Source organism: Antrostomus carolinensis, unplaced genomic scaffold, assembly GCF_000700745.2.
Source record: "Antrostomus carolinensis isolate BGI_N321 unplaced genomic scaffold, ASM70074v2 scaffold11961, whole genome shotgun sequence".
NCBI classification, from domain to species: Eukaryota; Metazoa; Chordata; class Aves; order Caprimulgiformes; family Caprimulgidae; genus Antrostomus; species Antrostomus carolinensis.
The window spans coordinates 1-24,356 of NW_010293504.1; the positions used below are offsets into that span (position 1 = coordinate 1).

At 39.7% G+C, this 24,356-nt stretch overlaps 1 protein-coding gene across 1 annotated transcript in view; it reads right to left on the reverse strand.

Annotated features, from left to right (window-relative positions):
• Positions 1–8: 8 nt before the first annotated feature.
• The window catches only part of LOC104532165 (glutamate receptor-interacting protein 1-like), a gene marked incomplete at its 5' end in the record, with an annotated part of 29,708 nt that continues 5,360 nt past the window's right edge, over positions 9–24,356 (reverse strand). The window contains 10 exons of the mRNA XM_029087288.1: positions 9–747; positions 3,198–3,242; positions 3,388–3,499; positions 5,793–5,993; positions 7,778–7,931; positions 11,314–11,502; positions 11,680–11,819; positions 12,885–13,029; positions 17,540–17,685; positions 17,938–18,007. Of these exons, the coding sequence (XP_028943121.1) occupies positions 457–747; positions 3,198–3,242; positions 3,388–3,499; positions 5,793–5,993; positions 7,778–7,931; positions 11,314–11,502; positions 11,680–11,819; positions 12,885–13,029; positions 17,540–17,685; positions 17,938–18,007 (1,493 nt within the window). The remainder of the gene's footprint in view (positions 748–3,197; positions 3,243–3,387; positions 3,500–5,792; positions 5,994–7,777; positions 7,932–11,313; positions 11,503–11,679; positions 11,820–12,884; positions 13,030–17,539; positions 17,686–17,937; positions 18,008–24,356) is intronic.

The following is a 24,356-nucleotide window of genomic DNA, read 5'->3' on the forward strand; positions in this document are numbered from 1 at the left end:
TTTTTTTATCCTTTATAGAGCAAAGGAATTGTAAACAAAAGAGAAGCAATAGCTAATTTGAAATAACATTCTATATTATGTATATTGAGTCTCATGTATTTGATTCAAAATGAGCGTTAATTTGAAAAAGAACCAATGGGATCCCCCAAATCTCCTGAGTAATTTCCTAAATAAATGCATTTTTTAGAAATTAAACTTTGCTTTCTTAATGAACACATTTTGCAGAGATGAGTTATTGGTATTGTCAATTCAAATTACCAGTGGATCCTCCTTGCAAAAGAGCAGTCCCTTTTGAGGATTTATTGTAAAACAAAATAGTAGACAAGGATGCATCTTATTTGTTTTTTTTCCCCCAAAAGGATATATCATTAATGTGTTTGTAAGAACTAATATGCATGGCCCCCAAATTACATCTGTGGAGTCATTACAGAAAGTGCTTACTGTATTACCACATAATTAGATTCTGTATGCTGAATATATTATTTCAAAGCTGTCAGAAGAAGAATTACAGACCTTGTGTAACTCCACAGGAGTTGGTGACATGATTTCTTTCATTTCTTGCTTAATTTTTCTCAGCACCATGGACTTTCTCCCCACATCTGATGGCAATGTGTTGCTACGAGTAGCTTGACTGTAATGTGGCCTTACATTACTTCTTTCCTGGAAGCTGGCTTGTCTTCCCAGCTGGCTACGAGGCTGTGGGTTTTCATGAATCAAACTCATTGTACTTCCTGACATAATTGTGGCCTAGAGTATTAATGAACAGGTTAATTTATAACACAGAATGTGGGTTAAGTAAGTGGTTAATTCATAGCAGCAGGAAAAACGTCTCTATTCTTTGTTAAAACACAATCACTCAGGGCACAGCAAAAGGCAAGAGGATAGATGTTCAATCTGCTTGCAAGTCACTATAAAATAAAGGACCACAACAAACCACAACAACAATAACAGAACCCTATGGGTAAAAGTTTTCAGATGGCATTTCAAACTAAAATACTGAGCACTAGAATGACTATGCTTGTAAGCTAGTCTTGTGGCAGACTGAAGAGTGTGTAGTATAATTGCTTATTTAAAAAATATTTTATATGTAAATAAAATGACATTTACGTTGAAGCATAATTGCATTCATTGGAATTGAAGCTACAGGAAGGCATTTACAATTCAGAATGTGCGTGCAAGGTAAAAAAAGTGTGAGTCAGCAGAATATGTAGGCAGCTCTAGAGTCAGCAATGGCCCAGAGCGTGCCCAGATACAATCCCAGGCCAGGGAAAGCTCAGTGCAGTTAAGCTCACATCCTGGAATTAAACTGCATAATACGGATATTGCAAAAGTAACTGTCTCAGCTTAGCACTAATACTTCAGAGATATGAGCCCCTATCTCACTGCTGATTTTAAGCTCAGAAAAAGCTAGGCTTTAATGTTAGATGCAAGAATACATGGAGGCTGAAATCTTGAAAGACGACAAGAGCAGTCATCTCATCCACTGGACAGAACAGTCTGACACGAAAAGCACCTGTGCACAGCGAGGAGCCTCCTCCCTTGTGAAAGACTTCCTGCTCTGGGGACGGGAGGCAAACGTGCTTTGGCACAGTCACTGTCCAGAGGTGCCACCACTGGGATAGGGTACACTGAATTTCCTATTTGTTCTCCCTGGTGCCAATGGACAAGTTGGGAAATTAAAAGGCCATAACCTGAACTCTGACTGAGACAGGATGCAGGCAGCCTGCTTGAAAATTAGAAGTAAAAATGAAGGGGGGAAAACAGGCAAATAAACGTTTGCTTCTGACTCTGGTAAGCATATCTGTCACCCTTCTTTCTCCCAGCTCCAGCAATACTTTCACAATGAGATATTATGTTGTAGCCTTAACAGTCTCTCCGGTGCTCAGTAATGACTGATATTACTGCCTGATGGAACAAAGGATCTAGAGAACTTGGCAAACAATAATATTCTTTGCACTTTGGCTGAAGACCTTGAAATGAAAAATGAGAAAGAGTCCCTGACTACACAATGGCACTTCAAAAAATAGAGGCATTGCCATTCTTGGCATTATGTCATTCTGTACGAGCCTTGCTTTCTTTTCAGAGCTGTGGGTTGTGCAACAAGGCAATGCTATAAATGACACAGCATCTACAGTTCTGAATTCCACTTTTGTGAAAGGCTGAGAAAAATTCAACGTGTTGAAGTAACTGAATTCTGGTCAGTGTGAATGATCTATTTCCATTTTGGAATTATCTATTTCCATATCCTTTTATTGTGCTATGAATATTGAAAATTGCAAAAGAAGCCTGCGGTACTGAACCATATCTAACTATGGAATTAAACCAGTATAACATTTTCTCCTACATTTCTTTGGTTTGCAATAACAAATACATGAGAATTGCATTTTCCTACCCATACATGCAATACAAAAGCTGTAAATCTGAGGAAGTAAATTAATCTGAACTGAAAAACTTTCACCCAGTTATGCCATTCACATTCCTCCTGGCTTCTAAAGGACTTTATATAACATAAAAATGAAAATGAGATTCTGCCAGTTTTGCAGCTCCAGGAATTTAAAAGAACATAAAAGAAAATATTTTAGGACCTTTCATTCCGTAGCTTTAAGTGGCAGTATAATCTTAATTGTTCTGATTAGACAACTTAGAGAAAAGGTGATTAGAAAAATAAAGACTCAAACTTACTTTCTCTTTGTTCCCTTTCCCCCCTGCCCCCCTCACCATCTAACATGAAACACAGCTAGATTTGCAATTAACTTCAGGATGAAATGTGAAAATTTGTTACGTAATGAAGAAATTGCTGTACAGCGAACATTTCTCATAGTGGTGGCTTTTTTTGCAGCGTGGTAAGATTATAAGCAAACATTTTGAAAAGCTGATTTTCTTTTATGTTCATCTTAATCAAATTAAGTTTCAATTTAAAAGACAACCTACAACATGCTAAGAAAAGCTGCATAAAGCGTCTGTCAGAGAATGGGATGCATTGCTGCAGGAAGGTTATGCCCACTTAAGAAGTTCTGCGCCATTTGCTGCCTGTGCAGACAGCATCCATGGTTATGCACAGCAGAAGCTGCAAGTCAAAAGCTCTGGGGTGAACATGTTTATAGAATTTTGGTTGCATTGTACAAAAGAAAACAGCTCTGGTTAGGGGCGGGGGAGGCAGCTGCACAAGCAAAAATATAAAGGTAAAGGGTAGGTACCAAGAGAGTCATGTTTCTCAAACACAGACGCCTGTCAGCCTTGTCCTGTGGAGAGGGGTTAAAGCTTTTAAATGAATTGGTGTGATTAGTGCAACTTAAAAGAAAAAAAGGAGAAAATAAAATGAATGTAAACCAAACTAAAAACATTATATTTCTCTAGAATTGGAAAGAAAGGTTAAGATTGTTCTACCTCTAGTTCCCTCAGAATTCCTGACTGGCCACAGGTCTCTAAATCCTCCAGAGCCTGAGACCAGAAGTTTTCCTCCTGGTCAGCCTCGGTGTTATCATGGGTACCTGTGAAGCTAGATTTACAACGAGAGGTTAAAAAAATGTGGACTTTTTTCCGCTTGAAAAATATATTTTGCACACGTGCCTTGCCACAGATTGCAACTTGAATGACAGAACGTTACGGTAGGTAGGCAGGAGAGTGGGGAAGAGTCGCTGATCAGGACAGGCCAGATGGACATGCAGAGCACATGACAGACAAGTCTTCTCATAACCTGGCAGTCACTAGCAGCTGGCAGGATCTGAGCAGCGAGTTATTCAGTAAGGAGATAAATAGATTTCAAGAACAACTCCATACACATTTTACTGGATTGAAACTGGGACCTCTCTATGAAAATTAATGAATCAACCAGTAGCTGTGTGCAGAGCTGCTCTATGCAATGAGTATTCGCAATAAAACCTTTCAACCTCAGAGAGTTCTCCCTGGCAATATGAAAAGAGTCCTCATTTTTGCAAACAGCATTTTGCAAAAGAGGGATGCAATTGTCTTGGATGGAGACTTAGGTCTCTGGTGTTTCATAAACACACTGAAGCCTTACTACTAGCACTCTTGAGCAAGATGTTGGTGACAGCGATGCTTAGGGAAGGTGCCCAGCAAGAGAGGTCTGATAAAAAACGCCATGTCTGGACTGCAGCAACACAGCCCAAAGCAACACCATTACAGTGTATGTGTGTGTGGGGAGGAAGCAGGAGGTTTTTTGCTGTCTTAGGAAGGGGAATCAGCTCAACAAAAGTTCACACAAGCATCAGAGCTGCTGCACGGGAGGGAGCTGATTATGTGAAAGGCACAGGGGAAGGAGGAGCAAGGAAAGAATGAGAATTTGCCCTTTTGGTGGCAGCAAGTTGTTACTTTGGAGCAGCTGCCCATGGACTGCAGCTAGTGGTGCTCAACAGCACATGAACAGAGCAAACACTATTATGGAAGCATTTGAGGCCTTACTTGACAAGCAACATATTACTGAGAATAGTAGGAATGTAACACTGTTAACACAATAGCTTTTAAATAGGAGAACTGCCCAGCACAATGGACAACAGCTCGAATGCTTCACACACAATACTCTGCCTCAGAGATGCTTTCTTACAGTTATGATCAGTCAAGCAGACAATGGTCAGCCATTTCAAACTCTTATTGCAATGACTCTCCCATCTAACATCAGTGTTTCTTCTAAGATATTGCAATATATACAGAAATAGTGAGAATACCTACTCAGATCACAGATGCAATTCCTCTCAGGCAAGATAAGAAAGTATTTAAAACATGATTTTAGAAAGATCCTTGACTGCTGAAATTAGCTCTTTCAATAAACCTAAATAGTGATTTTAATAGCCAATGCTGAACATAGACTATATCCATTACAACACCTTTCTTTATATTGCATACTAATACTATAATATAAAATGGAACTTGAGTTAATGAACAGGATTATTTGAGGCAATTGTCTGTGACAGCAAAGCCTGGATTTCCTAGAACAGGAGATCCATTTCTTCTCCGACTTCTGTGAAATCTGAAATCATGATGCCTATACATCTGGACCTCTTTTTAGGTGAAGCAATTCCTTTTTCTGCACTCACCTCCTCTTTTACCTTTCCTTTGAGTCTTGTCTCTTGGTGTGTGAAATGCTCAACTTTTGCATCTCCATTACAGTCACATGAATAAATTGATTTGTAGCTGAGCTATTGCCCCAGAAAAAAAGAGGTACCAAAATAATTTCTCATCTAAATGGCTTTTTTTTTCCCTGAAACCTGAGAGATTGATTTTATGTCATGTGAAATATCGTTTGACCTATAACAAATATCTCTGATTTTCTGATGCTTATTCAAAGAGCCATCAGAAATTTAGATGCATAAAAATACTGAAGGAGAGGTAGTGGGACACATACAAAAACACAGGTGCCTATGATTTGGTTCTTATTGCCATATGAGAGAGACAATCTTTTTTTTTTTTTTTCTCTTTTTTTTTTCAAATTCAGGAGGTGATAGGGTGCTCTAGGATCTGACAAGCTCATTCCTGTAAGTACTGTTTTAATGTGCAAAGCATTTTCCCTGGAGCAGGAACTATAACAGATTTGTCCTACCTGCCAGTGATAGGTAGACACTAGGCTACAGAGCAGTTTAAGCTCTCTGGTTTCATTCGCTTGTCAACTGAAATTTCATCGTTACTCAATGGCATCTTAATGATGTGGTTTTTGCTTTTACCCTGTTTTGTCTTCTTCTTCTCATTTTAACTGTTTTTTATTTTTTTCCCACTTCCCCTCCTCCTCTGCCTCTGCCCAGCTTGGTCTCACTCCTGTGCACTCTTTGTTCTCATACCTGGAAGTATTCCACTCTTCTGGCTGTCCCCCACCTTTCCTTTGCCCACCAGAGGCACCTTTCCACAGCTTGCCCTCCTTCTTCATGCTCCTCATGCTCTCTCCCCCTGATCTTTCTATGGACGTTTGCTTCAAATGGTTTTCTTGAGGCTCTCCCAGTGTCTCAGGATCTTTCTGTTGCCACATATTCTTGGAAGTTGTGCTGCAGAAAATAAACGTAAGAAAAAATTACTTTTAGTGTTAAAGAAGAAGATAATTTGCTTAGTGAGAGGCAGAGAAGAGGTGGTTTTCTGGGGATTCCTGTAACAGGCTAGCAGAACAGACATGCCCTTCTCAAGTACTCCATCACTCCTCAGTACTTCTCAAGTACTCCATCACTTGGTATAGGAACACCATCAGGTGTGGCATAATCCATTTTATAGATGTAGGGTTAAAACTATCATTATTTTAATTTGTGCCATATATCTCAGGTGTAAGTCACAAGTAGAACAAGATTCTTTAATGTGCGTATTTTCTGCTGAATAGTGCTTTAAAATAGTAGAATGCATGCTTTCCATTTTACAATCCAGCTTCCCAGTTCACTGCTCACCAGCTTTTTCAGTCTATTACTTATGTAACTGCAAAATGGTAGGTGTTGTGGAATCTATGACTGCATCTCATCTGAGAAACGAAAGATGGGCTTTAACTGTGGATAAAGATACTATGAAATTAAAGATATTAACTTACCAAGACTGGGAGGTATGACTAAAACTACGGTCATTTCCTTTATTAAATATTGCCCACTACTAGCCTATGAAAACTCTAGTATGCTCCTGGCCAGTAAGGACCAAAGGAGATGGATGTGGATTGAGAGTTCACACTTGCCCAGATCTTAGCTATCATCTTGCCAGACTTGTTTCCAGACAAAATGCCACTGGGCAATCTGCTGTGTCAGAGGATTTGTCATTCAGATTCTGAAAAGCAGCACTGGCATCTAAGCCTTGCCTTGATTTGTATTTCAAAGCTAACAGACTGGACCTTATGGATTTACTTATTCAGTATGCTTATACAGGAACCAGAAATGTTTTCTTCAGTATTAAATTTTAATTTCTCATAGCCTGGAATTTCAGGCTTATTGTGCAGCTACACCAAGAAACTGTATTTCTAACGAAGGACATGCATGTCTGCAAGTCCTGAGCATGGATACAAAGAGCACAGAAATCTTTCTGACTGCAACGTCTGCCTTCCTTTGTCTGAGGAAGAACTGTTCTTGGGCAGGAATTACCCAAGTCTCTGCAGTGGTTCCACTGCCAGATCATCCTTAGAATACAGAATAAGAGACTTCTGGGGTTTTGGACCTTTCACGATCTCCAAGCATTGGTAACTAAGCATTTTTCCCCCAGGAAGTTATTTTGCCTGCAGAGAAATTAACTGAAGAGGAGATGTACTTCTCTGAAGAAGAGGAATGCAAACTACCACAGCTTCGGACAAGACATTTCTGCCTGGGTTGCTTTGTCCTCCTAGTGAATCACTGCAGATGTCTCAAGCATTTCTGGAAGAAGACTGTAATTTCTGCTGCTTTGCCCAAACCAAAATGAAGAATTTTCATGGAAGATGAGAGATTAACATGCCAGTTTTCTTTAGCTGCTTTATTTGTAGGTTTATTTTTGTGGAGTAGAAAATAGAGCACAGTTTTTTTGAAGCTTACCCAGAGGAATGGCCTTTTTTTTTTTTTTTCTTAATTCTTAAGAGATAAATGCTGTGGGTTTTTTTGTCTGAAGTAACTTAAAATAAATGTATGTCTTAGCTTTGATATCATAATCTTCCACAAATGTCACTTATCTACTCTAATAAATTTCATTAAGTATAAATACTATATCTCATATTTAAATGGAGAGCCATTACAGCTGCATTAGAAAAACAATTTCATTTCAGACAGTAAGTGTTCATTTTTGAGGCACTGCTGTAGCTGCAAATCAGAAAATAGAAACTTGTATATGAACTTACCTGCTTGCTGTAGGTCGGTCCCACTCATCATCACTCAGCCCTGTATCATGAAATGGGTGGCTTCGTGGTTTGCTTGGAGGGGACAAACTAGTCTGTTTAGGACTCCTCCATTCATAGGCATTGAAGTTGTATCCTGAAGCCTGATAGCTGTGTCCTAGAAAGATAAATTATATATTTACAACACTGTACATGTTGTGATGACAGTAAAGCACATTTTTGAAGCCGAGTTCTCTAGAACTTGGATGTGGACCCATGATTGCTACCTTTTTCTTTGCAGTTGTAGTCAAATATTTAGAAGAATAAATTACCTAAATTATACCTGAAATTAGGTGGGATCTAGAGCTTCTCCTGTTGAAGTCCACTGAAAGTAAAAACCTTAAATATATCCAACGCTGTTGTCCTACTGTTTGTGTCTCAGCTGCTTCTGCTGTTTAGTTCTGGGCTTTTTTGCAATTTATTAATTTCCAATTTGACATCACACATTGAATTCTAGTGAATATTATGGGTGTGTTAACTATGTGCTAACATGTAATGTGTAACATGCTCAAAATTAAACCTAGGTTATTAAGAAAATGTGCTTCAGATCTATTGGAAAAGGTTTGCAAGGATGCATTAAAAAAACAATCAACTTGACTTTACAGATAACTAGAAATGACTTTTTCCTGGTAACTTTCTCAAATTTGGAAGCAATGCAATGTCAACTATGCACAGTACTACTAATCTGCAGAATGGCTACCTAGATGCAAAAGTTGTCGTGGTGCAGAGGCTCTCAAATGACCATGTAATGTGAGTAATGTGAGAACAGGAAGGCAGCTGTCTCAGCACCACCACTGAGGCAAGGACTCATGAATACAAGCGCAGGACTGTTGCTGTCACTGCCCTGCATAGAGGCCAACATGGGAATCTCCGTAGCCATGCCCCTTTCCGGAAGGGAGACTTGCACTTTGCAGAGCTACTACTTTTTGCTAGGGCTCCAATAGCTGAGAAAAGGCCCATCTCACAACAGGCACACATGCCTGGGACCAATATACACCCTTAGAAAGCTCACCTTCCAGAAAGTGATTTCTCTATCAGCCGTTTCTAAGTATCTCAAGGCTGTGTAAGTGGCATCAGACGGCCTTTATATCTGAAGAGTTTATTTCTGGGTGCTTTTATCATACAAGCAATGTTAGTATTAGTTCAATAGTATTTCTTTAACTGAATTAAGCATAATTTGAATTCCAAGTAGGAATCAGACAGTCTGGCTTCAAAGCGATGTATCAGGAAGAACACACAGATTGACTTGTCACAAGCTGATGTTGATCTGGTAAACAAAATCCATTGCAGTAGAGCTGCTATATAATGTATTTCATCTTGACATACTCCTTTTCAAGCTCTACAGTTGGCATTTCTGATGTGCATGTTGGATTAGGAAGTCCTATTTTGTTGATGACTAACAAATATCATTGCCATCACCTCTCTAAAGAGGGCAATTGGCTTCCATAAATCAGTCTAGACCTGTCTTCCTCTACAGAGTTGCATGCATTTTCCAGCTAAATGGCAGACATTAACATATTCTCAGATTCTAGGAAGGGTTTTGGTTGTGAAAATTTGACTGCTGTGTGGGGAGGGTTATGGATTAGTAAGGCAGACACATTAGACAAAGGTACAAAATGGAGTATTAATTCAAGGAGAGAAAAGAATGCTCACCAGCATTAAATTAGCAACTAATAGGATAAAGCATTATCTGGTGCTCCAGAAACATTCCCCAAACTCCTCAATTTGCTTTGCCTATGCTTATGCCAAGAAAAGTTTGGAGAGAAGCCAAACTCAACTTGACGGGTCAAGTCAGAATGAACTTTAATAGAAATGTGGGTCACATCAGTACCACAGCAAGGGATAAGGTGCAAATCTGAGTACACTCGGGCTGTTTAGCAGAAGTGCCATGTACCCAGCCAAGTCTGGGCTGATTATTTCACGGGAGTTAGAAAAAACCTGCTTTGACATATTGGTTTAGGTATGGCATGGCATCTGAACCATAAGGACTTAGGAAAGCAGTCTGGGCCTCAATCCTTTCCACAGTTGAACAATTTGCTCCAAATATCATCACTTCACCCAGGAAATGAGAACTATCATTTTGGCACTTTTTCAGCAATACTTCTCCTTAGAACTTAAAAATACTAGATGAAAATCTAACATGATTTACTCTGATAAACTGACCAAAACAGTTAAAAACAGAAAATTCATTCTAACTCCAGTGAAATACAAATTATACAGGTGGAAAATAGCCCAGTACACTGAGTAGTAAATGAAATGTTATATGTAACAGTAAATTAAAGGTAAAACGTTGAGAACAGGAGTTATAATTAAATGTATTGAGACTGTCTTGTTTAAAGTAAGTTGATGCCAAACATATGCAGTAAGGCTAAGAAATACTTAAAAATTAAAGAAGAGAAAAAAATGGTGACTAGTAGTGACATTCAGCTACTTCTTGATCTCAAGTTGCTCAGCAGGTTTCAAAGGAAATGTTCTGCTTTCCAGAAGAAAGTGCCAGTGTTATCACTGAGCAGGCACATTAGAGAAGAGCAATGAAAGTAATCAGCACAGAACCTCAGTTTATATGGGAAATCTGCTGGGCAGAGCTCGGTTTCAGTTCTCTGTGAGGGTACAAAACAGCTGTCCATGAGCTACGACCTATGCTCCTGGAAAGCAACAGAAAGAAACAGAGAAATAAAATTGAAAGAATGTGTGCAACCAGAAAGGAAAAAAATATTTGAGGTATTGATCTACCTGTCCAAATACCTGCCAGGTAGTGGAAATATCTGCTTTACTATGGAAATAAAAAAAGAGAGTTAAGTAAAACACTGAAGCTGTGTGGAAGTTACTTTTCTTGTTATCTAGAATATTACAAGATGTCTGTATCCCACACTACCTACATAAATGTCTTGCACACTAAAATGAAATCATTTGAAAACCCTATATAAAACAACAGTCAAACAGAAGTAGAAAATATAGCATTATGGAAAATCATTCCTTTAAACAGAATGACCTTTTTGATGGCTGAAAGTTCGATGTCAGTGCTGCAGGAATGAGGAAGAAGCAGAAGATTTACAAACCATAAGCAATGCCTAATGTTCCCCTTCAGCAATTTATAATAAATCTGTTGTTAGTTAAAAATTACTGTGTAGGAGAATCAAATTCATGAACATCTTCATGTGTTCTGTTCCTTGCATTAACCTGTATTTAAAGATAAACTCCTTTAGCTGCGGATGAGCTATGGACTGGCTATTCAGACGTCAGTAAAGATAACAAAACCCTGTTAATATATTGATAAATGTTTCTTAACACTTCACATTGTCATAGAAGAATGAATGTGAGGCCAACCAAGTGTAAGAAATCATGTTGCCTGGTGAGGTGTGTGGTCATAATGAGACACCAGCACGTTACAAGGTACAAGGTTTAAATTGGTACAGATAAAGTTCTCTTTAAGGCAAAAGACAGTCAACCATGAAGACAGGAATTTATACCTTAAATGTCAATTGCATTCTTGACAGTACCTTGATTTCCAAAGCTGGTATCAATACCAGAACCATCCCATGACTCGACTGCGCTGTCAACACTTGGGACTGTAGTGGAATAGATGTCTGAGAGTTTGCTAGATTTCTGTGCAGCAGAGGTTTCATCTTCAGCATCGCTCAGTTCACTTATGTGACCCACAGGGACAGAAAATTTCTTGGGACTGGTAGCTGAATAGGATTATAAAAAAAGAAAAGGGGGTGGTGGTCATTGCTTTACTGCAGTTCTAAGAATATGCTTTCTACTACTGACACAATGTTTTTCCAGGGATGGCCTAAATGCTTGTTAATCTTTAACAACACAAACGTTAAAGACCACTCATTGATGCTACCCTTGGCCATACTCACCATCTGTCTGCTTCTTGATTTTCAAGGTGACAGTTTCTCCTGCCATCTGTAATAAATGAATGGCTTCACTCAAAGGTTTTCCTTTCAGACTGCTACTATTTATTGCTAGGATTCTATCTCCTATGTGAATTGCCCCAGTCCTACAATAAGAGAGAAGTAAAACACTCAGGAGCATAAAAAGCAACAAAAGCAATTTCTTTGCATATTTGGAGCATTAAAGTCTCATCTCCCTTTCTTTCTTTCATTTTGCTTTTATAGCTGTATTACAGAGTAATTCTTTTGTTAGAAACGCTTAAAGCAAGTCACCTTTGTTGTAGTGACAATAGCAGAGCTGAAGCATGGAGTCATGGATTTCTGTGCTACTATGGTAGTTGAGTTAATCACCTATGGATGATATTCATTGCAGCCCACCTGTTTAAGAGCAATCTCAGACAGCTCAGTAAATTCTGAAATGAGTCAAATTTCTAGAAGTCTCACAACATAACAGATAATGGCAGTGTGAGCAAGTAACCAGCTATTTCACCAGTGTGGCTTTCAGGATGGAACAATTCAAGAGAAGAAAATAAATTCTCTTTGTGTAAATGCCCTGTTTGCTCTGGCTACACACAATATCATGTTTTGTGTGCTGTAGTTCTCTCTGAAACCATCACCAAAGGTACAGTTGTAATGATGCTACCTACCCTAGAAATAACAGGCAACAGAAAACCTTAGCATTTTCATTATTCTCTGTACATCCTTTACCATAAGGAGCATTTCTGTTCCTCAGATAATGCTCGCTATGGTGTATGTAAGTGCACATACAGATGCCGTGTGTGTGTACAATAAGCAGCATATTTTCAGATAAACCAGACGATGAAGAGCTTTCCTTACCTATTCTACTCTACAAGGCTATTGCTTTTAAAAGGCTGCTGAAATGTTCCTATGACTGTGCAGTTTGACTGACTGGTCTTTTCTAGGTGATTTATAGTACGGACCACAATCCTCTGCTCTATCTTGTATAGTATGTGGAAGAATATCCTTTTAAGATATTCCTTGTGCTCTTGAACTTGGCAATGATCAAAAAATGACAACAAAAGGATTATAAACTCAGATTTGGAGAATTATAAAAAAATAAGTTGCTAAACCATGAAAATTACCATGTTCAGGTAAACAAATCTTCATCTTGACAAAAGGAATGCTTAAAAATAATTTGCTTTCCAATTTACCTTTCAGCTAATCCTCCTTTTGTAAGGCTGGAAATGATTATGGGATCAAAGGGCTCTTCAGTACCAGAGATTGTAATTCCAAGAGGCCCACCATAGCGTTTGAGCTCAACAGTATAAATAATTGCTCCAGAGCTCTCCTGTTCATCTGCAATAAATGCCAAGGGGATGCAATTGGTTTCTTATGAAAGAGGGAATGAAAAAAAATAGCACATTCAGTCTAGTAAATGGTAATCTAACAACATTTTCAAAGGATTATATTTCAGATACACTTCTTAATCACGTTCTACTGGATTATTTAGAAAAAAATTTTCTCTTTTGTGCAATTTTTTTTTATTGACAAAACCTGATTACATTGAAGTCATCAGAAAAACTCCCCTCATTCTCTTAAGATTAAATTTTACTCTGTTTAAAATTTTTATATCTTCTTTCTTATTAAAATGTAACTTCAGGCTATTTTATGACAGAATCACAGAATGGCTGAGGTTGGAAGGGACTCCTGGAGATCACATGGTCCAACCCTCCCTGCCCAAGCAGGGCCACCTAGAGTAGGTTGCCCAGGACTATCTTCACAGGGCTTCTGAGTATCTTGAAGGATGAAGACTCCACAACCACTCTGGCCAACCTGTGCCAGTGCTCAGTCACCCTCACAGTAAAAAAGTGTTTCCTGATGTTCAGGAAGAACCTCCTGTGCTTCAGTTTGTGTCCACTGCCTCTTGTCCTGTCACTGGGCACCACCGAAAAAAGCCTGGCTCTGTTTTCGTTACACCATCCCTTCAGCTATTTATGTACATTTATAAGACCCCCCTGAGCCTCCTCCAGGCTGAATGGTCTCAGCTCTCTCAGCTTTTCCTCATAGGAGAGAGAGATGGTCTAGCCTCTTCATCATCTTTATGGCCCTTCCCTGGACTTGCTCCAGTATATCTGTGTCTCTCTTGCACTGGGGAGCCCAGGACTGGACTCATCACTCCCGGTGTGTCTCACCAGTGCTGAGCAGAGGGGAAGGATCACCTCCCTTGACCTGCTGGCAATGCTCTCCCTGATGCAGCCCAGGAGGCTGTTGGCCTTCTTTGCTGCAAGGGCACATTATTAGAGAAAAGACAACTTAGTACTGTTGTATAAATACTGCTACTCATCTGTTTCTTGAACTGAATGGAAGGTATTTAGAACCAAAGATAATTCAAAAGTTTTAAAACCAAACTCCCTTAAAAGAATTGTGGAAAAAGTCAAGAGTCATAAGATGAGCAGCTGTCTTATTAAAACAGTCTGCAATATATCCCGTGTTTTTGATAGACAAGTTTTAAGCTTTTGTAACAGAATCAGAAATAACTTCTGAATTTTGAATTATCAACTAAGTTGAATAATAACTCCATCAGATTTTATTTCAATATATTGCATGAAGTAATTTGCATTATTTTCAAATTTTAGTTTCACCAAACAATCCTCAGGAATGGAGAAGAATTTATCACTAGGTAATCTTAAACACTATGTATTTTCCTTAAACAATACCCAACAAGTGGTGCAGCAACAAGAAAGGCTCCTGTATTTATACAGTGCCTGCTCATATTATAAAAAAAAAATCACAGCAGGAGAGCAATCAGCTGTTGTATCTTTGAGTTGTGAAGGGATATTTTAAAATTTGAAATGTCAGATTTCCCCTCAGATCAAAATAACAAATGCTCCCTTGCCCATCTTATGATATTGGTATTCAGCCAGAATGTCTGGCCTGGTGGGCAAATTTTCCTGGATTTGTGGGTAATGACATTTTGAACACCTTACCAAGTGTGGAAAATGTCTAGGATGCACATTCTCTAAATATTACTAGAACTAATCTGAGACAAGTTAGAAAATTCGAATGTTCCCATTTCTGTTCCTGTAGACAGAAAAACTTTAAAAGGAAAAAAGATACCTGCATCTCTAGCAAAGGTTCAAGGAGTTGCTTTCTTCTAACACTGAACATAGTACTTAAGCAGAGCTGGGAAACACTAATATCTTTGGAAGTACTTTGTTTCTTCCCAATTTGCAGAAAATTTAGGCCTTTAGCCCCCCATCCCTCAATTCCCTCCTGTTTCACCCTTACTATCCACATAAAGAAAATGGTACACATGTAGAATCAAAGTAGAGAAGAATTAGTGGTGTTCATCCAGCAAAGAATATTGGGATCTTCATGCCTAGTGTGGCCTTGTATTCCTACTCGGGGCACTGTCATCAGTGTTGTGGCACAGCTCACATCAACTACGCTTTATCTGACACTTTCCAGAAGCACCCAACTCCCAAGACCCCATTGGAAGCTTCTGGCTGGCATACAGTGTGCTAGCATGTAAGCTGCCACTGCACAGCAGAAGAGTGGCAGCTCTTGCTTGCTTGCTAAAGCATTTATGGAACAACAACAAATCCTCTGGGATCTAATGCTGACAATGTTTACAAAAGTGTGGCACTGACATGGTACAAGACTTCAACTGAAGGAGGAAAAGTAATCCACCAAGCTAACTGAAAATGTAATAGCTGCTATTTGCTAAGGGTCGAGACAATACTGATGTTTCTCTGCTATCAACAGGAAGTGAATAAGAAGTTATTAATCATACAGCAGCACTGCCACGTAACAGTTGGAAGTTTACAGTTCTTAGTGAATGACTGGAAAGGAGACTGGTGACATTGACAGCAACAGAAAATGTGTACCAACTTCAATGGAAATGGAGCTGTCCTAGAAAAGATAAAGTCCACAAAGTGAGAGGGAGTGGGGAGGTTGACATGACACACACAGGACGAACCCGCAAGTGCTTAGAAGTGTGTGGGAAGTTACTACTTCTTCTACATGGCTCTAACTCATGTCCTTCTTCTATGGTCTGTTGGTAATTTCTCTGCACGGTTATTAATGAGAGGAAGTCTTCCAAATGAGGGGAAGAAGTCGAAGAAAGGATCCTAGGTGTCATGAACACCTAGAAGACAGACCCCTCTTGTGCAGGAGGAAACTCAAACTTCCTGCTACAAGTATTTTTGCTAGCAATCTTCTGCCAAGTGTAGTTGCAGTTTGCTCTTCATAACATACCTGGTTTGCTTAGTTTTGCAAAGTAACTGTCAGTCAGGTGTCCCTTTGGATGTACAGCCCATGGCCAGTTTGGCCAGCTTTTGTCCAAGATCACAGAATGTCAGGGGTTGGAAGGGACCTCAAAAGATCATCTAGCGCAGGAACACCTAGATGAGATCACACAGGAAGGCGTCCAGGCGGGTTTTGAATGTCCCCAGAGAAGAAGACTCCACAACCTCCCTGGGCAGCCTGTTCCAGTGCTCTGCTACCCTCACCACAAAGAAGTTTCTTCTCAAGTTTAAGTGGAACCTCCTGTGTTACAGCTTGCACCCATTGCTCCTTGTCTTATCATTGGTTGCCACCGAGAAGAATCTGGCTCCATCCTCGTGACACTCACCCTTTACATATTTATAAACAATAATGAGGTCACCCCTCAGTCTCCTCCAAACTAAGGAGACCCAGCTCCCTCAGCCTTTCCTCATAAGGGAGATGTTCCACTCCCTTAATGATATTTGTGGCTCTGGACTGGACTCTCTCAAGCAGTTCCCTGTCCTTCCTGAACTGTGGGGCCCAGAACTGGACACAAGATGAAACAACTATGTGTAGCAAATCCCACCTCACCACCTGTAGGGACCTAACCACAATGTCCTGCTGAGCAGTGACCACTCACTTTTCTGGATCAAAATTTACTTCTGAAAGCAAATTTGCACAAGGTGTTAAATGCATCTGCTTTTGCTTTGTTCTGATCATACTGAGAAGATACTTGCTGTTTGCTTTCAAAAGCAATTAAATGAAAAGAGCATTCTAGTGCAATTCTAAAAACCATTTCCATAGTTGCACTTGATTTTAAATAATGAAGTGTGGCAGACTATGCCTTTTTGCTGGGAGATTGTATAGAGCTTAAGACAACTGAATCTACAGTTCATGCTTTTGTGTAATGCTGTAATATAAATCCCAGCAGTAATGATAATTGTCTAACTTCCCTTGCCACTAGAATGCATAACAGAACTTGCTTTATTATCTCCAGGCAGAAATTCTGCTCTTACGGATTCCATAATGGGGAAGATGCAGGATTATTAATAGATGTGTGCAAAATAATGGCAGTTCCATCACTTCCGCTGGGCTGATCAGACACGGCTCCTCCCATCAGCCATCCAGCACAGCCTGTAAAGTACTGCTTACCCTTAAGCATGTGAACAGTCATACTGAAGCCAAGTTAGTAAGTTTATGGATAAAGCATGCACTTCACCACTCTGCTGGAGAATTGAGGCCTATGAATCCATGTTTTGCTAACCATTATTCTAATCTTAAAAGCAGAGAAAATCTCAATACGCTGATAAGAGAAAGATCAACCTTATATGGCTGCACCTGAGGGGAAACTGCCTTTCCAGAAAACTGAAGACCTCATCTTGCAGTGCAGCTCCTCCGGCAGGCAATATAGCCACTGAGAAAATGCAACACTTTATATACCATTAAAATTCTTTTTAGCTTGACATTTTCTGATTAGCATTAGCACAAATAAGCCATGCTTAGAAAAAAATATCACTAAAATTTAAATGCAAAAGAATAACTCTGTGTTCTAAGAATCCTGAAAATATACGAGAATCTGCAATAGGCTCATTGCTAATACCAGAATTATCTTCATCTTTGCGGATCTTTAACTTTACAAGGTCCTCACAGTGCTGAAGGATCTGGACAGCATCTTCCATTGAGCAATTGTCAAGTCGAATGTTATCTATTGCAAGCAACTTATCACCCAGTTCGAGTGTCCCAGTTCTGTGAATAAGCAAACAAGCTTACATGAAATTCTAGTAATACTAAAGCAAGGTATGTCAGAAGGTATAGATATTATTAGAGAAATGAGATGGATTTTTAAAAACAATTATTTCTTAATATGCTGGACATTTCATTTGTAACTATTCTTTACAAAATAAATGCACAAATCTCTTACAAGCTCCCTCTGTTTAACTTGAGTCTGGTTGGATAAACAATGGAAACAGATTTTTACCGGGAGCTTGAATGTCTTACCTGTGAGCAACACTCCCTTTCTTGATATCAGAAATAACCAGAGGGTCCCCTGGTTTTCTACTGGATGGAGCTGTAATAAAGAATACATACAAATATCTGTTTTTTTATTTCTAGAGATGCAGATGAACTAATTCTGTCCAAAAATGAATATTTAATACACATTATTTACCTGTATTATATTTCTCCCCTTTCCCTAAATTCTATGTACATGAATGCAAATAAACAGCGGCAGCATATTAGTAAGACTGTATACTCCTCCAAAATTAGAAAATGCCAGAATTAAGTTGACTGGTGGAAAGTGAATTTAACCTGATATGTTTGAATTCTGGGTTAGGCCAGGACTGAACCACGTGAAGATATCATGGTATAGCTCCAGTGATCTATGATAAAATGCTGTGTAGCTACAACACATAAGGGAAGAGCTTCTGTTGGCAGAACCTTTCAGCACAACTACTGATGCAGATCTTTTGCCAGAATATTTCTGTCAGTCATAAATCATGTTTTATTATATCCCTGACCAACAGAGCTGCTGTGGCACAAATTCCATAGAGTGGGCTAGACCACACTCTTTATATCCACTCCTGTCTCATTTAGTGCTTAAGGCAGAGGTATGAAGGAAGTGCTTGCCTGGGTGAGAAAGGAAGTATCTGCTTCACAATAAATAAGATGCTGTGGAAAACTGCCATGCATACCACTGGGCTGATACACAGTATCACATATGCACAGATGTAGCTTACAACAGATGAATGCTTGCTTCACTGTGACTCGCTGCTTCCTCTCCATATGTACCCCTTTTCAGGAGCAACACTGCTCCTCTACTCTGCTGCTGGGCCTTAAGCATGGTGGACTTTTCCCCACTACGTACTGGGGATACCTACTAGAACTCCATCAATTCCAGCAATGGTCAAATTAGTAAAACCCGCACCAGTCCTCTCCTTGCACACTTAACTCATGTCTTCTGGGAGGTATCTGACATAATTCTCAATTTGTTATTTGTCCACCACAGTGAAAAAGACGCTCTGCTCTACAACACCAGTCATTGTTTTTCTCTACTAATTTGTGCAGAAGTATTTGACAAGTTTCCCCTGACCAGTTGTGCAAGCCATTTGCAAAACTGCTTAGCAATTTTGCTTGACTTCTGGTTGCATGGGAAACAGGTAACTGCTCCAGGGGAAGAAGATAACAATTACTGACTACTTCCAGAAGAACGTTTCTTGGAGCAGCTTCACTGAGTGCCTTGTTTTGGAGGGTTCATCCATTTGCTGACAGAAGACCCCACTGAAGATCTGATATGGTAAGCAGTGGGCTCAGAACTGGAGGGTGATGAAAAATACATTTTTAGTGAATGGTGTGGGACTTGCTCTCTGCCACTGAGAAGTTCAGTTCTCCTGAAAGCACTAAGTAGGGCTCTTCAGCTGCCCCCAGGTAAGTTCTGCTCTGTGTACTGAGGCATCTGCATTCATTCACAGAAGGTACTTTTCCATTAGGTTCTAATGCCTAACAGACAATCACCCAAAAAGCTACCCATATTGGAGGATCACCTACAAAATCCTGATGGCAGTTACTTTAGCAGCTCATGATTTTTCTCTTTGATGGAAAATGTCAGATCTTCACCTACAGCAACCACAAGGTGTATTAATTATGACATCTTGTTAACCTTGGCTGCCCTTGGCCAAGAAAGCCTTTGAACATCCAAAGGAACTGTTTAAAAACTGCTAAATAACCATATTTCAAACACAGTGTCTTGAAAGTCCAGAAGACAGACGTATAAGGGCTTACAATAATTTTTAGAAACTTGTCTAAAAAAGCATGCTTTCAGGAAATGCCTAGGTTGCGATTTAGAGAACAGCAATTAACTTTTTGCAAGATGTGTAATTTTCATAGCTTGTTTCTCATACTTTAATGCCACAGGTCAGCTAGATCTTATATGAAAGTCCCATGATTTACTTGAATTCTTTGGGTTTGTTTCACCAATTAGAATCTTCTTAAAATTTTAAACTACCACTTTGGTGAACTTTTTCTTTAAAAAAAAAAAAAAAAAATCTATCTTTTTACCCTCCGGGTTGCCTTATAAATCTCTGAGGTTATATGCCACCCACTGTACAATGTCTGCAGTTTGAGATTTGAATATTGAAATAGTTTTTATGAAACTGCTTTATAAAAATTACCAATACTAAAGAAAACAGTCCATTATTGTTCCAAAAAGAAGAGAAAAGGAACCAAAACAGAGGAAAGAGCACAACTCAAAGTGTGAAGTCACAGAATACAAGTGGATGCAAAGGGTACGACATTGCACACAAAGTTATTACAGTTTCAAACAGAGTAAGTGTGAATCAGTGGTATTTTGTCAGGTATCCTGGGCTATTAATTGTGTCTGGTGGATGAAAGCCTTTTTGTAGGCAGCAAGCACAGCTCAGTGTGAAATTAATCCCCCCATGCTGGCAAGCCCTTAATAAGCAGTTACACCACAGTTTGTTTTATTCTTCTTCAATGCTTATGACATACTTACTAAAAACTATTCAAGTTGTATTGCAGAGATAAAATCATTAATTTCCTCCCGAACTTTTGCACTGTGTATTACCACAGTCTAAGATTGCCTCCCAAATACTACTGAACAGATCCTGCCCCCAGCAAGAAGATTGAGTACCATTATCCTGATTTTACAGATAAGGAAAGGAAACGTAGGAACACTTAGGTCAAAGTATGACAATTTTCGGCAAGCAATTTGAGATATCCATGCCTTTATTCCTCATAGTAGTTTGTAGTATATAACACCTTCTATGTCCAAAGCACAACTACTGGCATTTTCAGCAACAGCTGCAGATGCTCAGCGTTTTCTGCAAGTGTGACCCCAGGATTTTAACAGTTTCTCCAGAAAAATCAAGCAGCCACTTGTGGAAAATCTCTCTCTTTCTCTCTCTTTCTCACCCTCCCTCCCTCCCTCCCTCCCCATGAAAAAATTAGCATCTCAGCATAACTCTACTGCAGAAAAAAGGAAAATCCCCTAATTTCCCCAGGGTAGCATTAAACCATTTTGACCATGAGATCACCTCCTTTTCCTTTCTGCAATCCTCCACCTCATTCATTATGCAGCCTCCATCCCCTTTGATACACACGACTGTTTCATCTCTCTCCAGGGAGCAGAGAAGCAAGAGTCCCAGTGAGAAAGTAGTATTTGACCACTTAATTAAAAAAGATATCCTCATGAATTAACACAAGTTCAAAGTGACACTGTGCAGCCTTAAGTCCTATTTTATGTTTGCTTTCATAATTATTTTTGATTTTAAGAAGCAATTAAAAACAATCTCAATCAAACATTATCAAGAGCACAAACAAGCATAAATACTTGAGATTCACTAGGCAGATCCAGGTGACAGAATTACATGGCAGAGGGTCAGCGAGAAAGATGAGAGATACTTCAGCATTTACTGCTACTAGAAATGCTGTAAAAGTCCTTGAGATTTAGTTTTGGGAAAAGAGAGGGCTTCAGTCCCTTGTACAGTTAGTCTCTGCACTCAAATCCATGCCAGGTCCACTTTCCACAGTCTCTCTTTCCTTGTAATCTCTGCTTCAGAGTCTGAGAGGCCACATGCATGTATACGCAGGTACCGCCCTGGTGGTACTTTCCCCTGCCACTAGCATAACAGCTCCTTGTCACACCTGCTTCTTTCTCCTCACCTTACCACTCATCCATGTGAAGCCTTCTTGTTCTAGTTACAGGTTGCCCTACACTTAATCACACCTCAGCCTCTCCCCTTATTTGCTGTCTGCCTGGTATGGCTCTCCACTCATTTTCTCTCCTTGTCCATCAAAGATCTCATCTTTTCTCATCTTTTCTCCTCCCTGGTCCAGCTGTTAGTTTACCTACCGTAGAGCCTTTGTGGAGTCCTTACATAGATTGCATGATGAAGTGGACTGAAGAATGCATAAAGCTGTACAGATACTATATTTGTACCTGGAAGGCTGATCTTTTTAGCAAGTTGTTCGTTCTCTTTAAATTATTCTATGATCCTAGGTCTCTGTCCCAGGCCTCTACCCTACTCCTACTAAAGACACACTGCCTCTACCTATCTCTGGCCACTTGAAAGCAAGTTCAGTGAAGTGTTGTCAGTTTAGTAGATGAGCTGTTCTGTTAGGTTAAACCTCCCCTCTCCCAACCCTCTTTTCTTATTTCACTGTTAATCCAAAGTAAAAAACAATGTGACTTAGATTTTAGGGTGGACATCTCATCTACTATCCAGCCAAAACCCACTTACTAGTCTCAGCCCGGCTTCAAGTTTTGGTGTTTGATCAAACTCTGAAAAAACTGAAGCAGCAGAGGAAAATGCTCATGGGATGGAAAAATATTTTTTATACAAAGCAAGTCCCCTTATCTACAATGCTGGTTAATAGGTACTAGACTTTTTTAAAATAGTGTGATTATTAAATAGATGAAAGAGCTTTTTAAAATGAGACTGATGTAGCTCTTTTGTTCCTTAACTATTGGTTCATGTGGAGCAGCTAAGAAACCTGTTGATTCTTCAGGTCCTGTCTTGAAAATAATTGCTTGCAAAATGAAACCCAGTTTGCTTGGTGAAATCCTAAAATATACTGAAACATTCTTTAGAAAATCAGTTCTCATAGTTAATGCTAAATATCTATAGATATTTACAAAGCTTGTTTCCAATGAACTATGAAAGCTACAAAGCAGACTATAGTACAGTTGCTAGTCAAAATGACTTAGAAAAACTAATGATAGTTTGGGTGAGATTCTGATATTCTCACCAGCTTTGCAGCTTCTTATTCCTTGAGTAGTCCCATTAGCTTCAGAGAGATTATTTATGAATCAAGGTGCTGCAGTTCATTATCAGTAAGAATATCAGAATCTTACTTAAGAAAGGGGAAAAAAAAGAAGTTAACTACAATTACCAGACTGTACTATTAAGACATTTTCTCAGACTTCATTCAATGTATTTAAAAAATATCAGTCCATGATAAAGTAGCCAGCAGCACAAAAAATTATCTTTAAAAAAAATAAATCTATATTCCATTACATGGTCTGAAATCACTGGCAAGGAAATTGAAACAGATTTGAACACTACTAGGTCTACTTGAAAGCGATCCTTCTTCTAGAGAATGGTTCTGTTATAAAAGCATAATCACACACACATGGACACCGCTGTGTCATGCTTTATTTGGATGACGTAATTTTAAGAACTGAGACATTCTAATTGTTCCAACTAGGTAACTGAGGATGAAGATGACAGTAGCTGAACCATGAAATATATAGTCACTTATATTTGCAAACTATGAAATATGCTCGTTATTGAGTGTAAGTAGCTATTAATGGGAAGATTAGACTGATATTGCAGAGATAAGGGAAGGACGACAGGATGATAGAAGCCTAGTATGTCTGTGAAGGCAGTAACAGGCATGGCCAGTATAGCGTGAGATACCCGTCATGCACTATCCAAAACTCAGTGCCCTGATTTAACATTAAATCAGGAAGGGGCTACAGTGATGGCCCCTGTGAGAAGCTTCATGAAGCTCCCCTGGCTCCAAGGCATACTCGCCTCCAGCCCAGGCTGAGCTAATTAGCAATAGAGAAACACATCTGTGAATCCATATGTATGGAGAGAGAACCTGGAGGAGAGGCCATTGACCTGAACAAAAGACAACCAATGGCCTAAAAAAGAGAGCGCTTTGTTGCCAGGAGGAAGGACAAGGAAAGGGAGGACAGAGAACCTCAGACACTCAGTTCAACTGCATGGAGTAGGAGAAGGTAAATGAGGTCCCCGGCAGCCCACGGAGGTTCAACAACGGAGCAGATACCCATGGGTAGGCCATGGAGGACTTCATGCTGGAGCAGGAAGCTGAGCCCAAGGGCAAGTGTGATTGAATTGATACCCCAGAGACACTCAATGCCAGAGTGGGGGGGGGAACCCCAGAGCTTGGGGGGGAGGAGGTGCACTGGACTGGACACCTGTCTGCAGCCCATGGATGTCCCCATGCTGGACCTGGGAGCTGAGCCTGAATAGGTCTGTGACTCCATGGGAAGCTTGCTTTGGAACACTTTGTTCCTGGCAGCCTGAGGGAAGGACTTTCATGCCAGAAAGAGCAGCAATGGTGAACTGACTGCAATCCCCATTCCCTGTCCGCTGTGCCCCTCCAGTGGGGAGAAGACAGAGAAATCGGGAACAAAGTAATGTGAGCTCGGGAAGAAGGGAGGGGTGGGGGAAGGTGTCTTAAGATGTGGTTGTTATGTCTCACTGTGCTACTTGGATGAACGGCAATGAATTACATTGATTTTTCTTCCCCAAGTTGAGTCCGTTTTGCCCATGACCAGAACTGGCGAGTGAGCCGTTCTTGTCCTCATTTTTTTAAATCCATGACCCCTTTGTTGTGATTCCTTTCCCATCTCTCTGGGTAGGGGGGAAAGA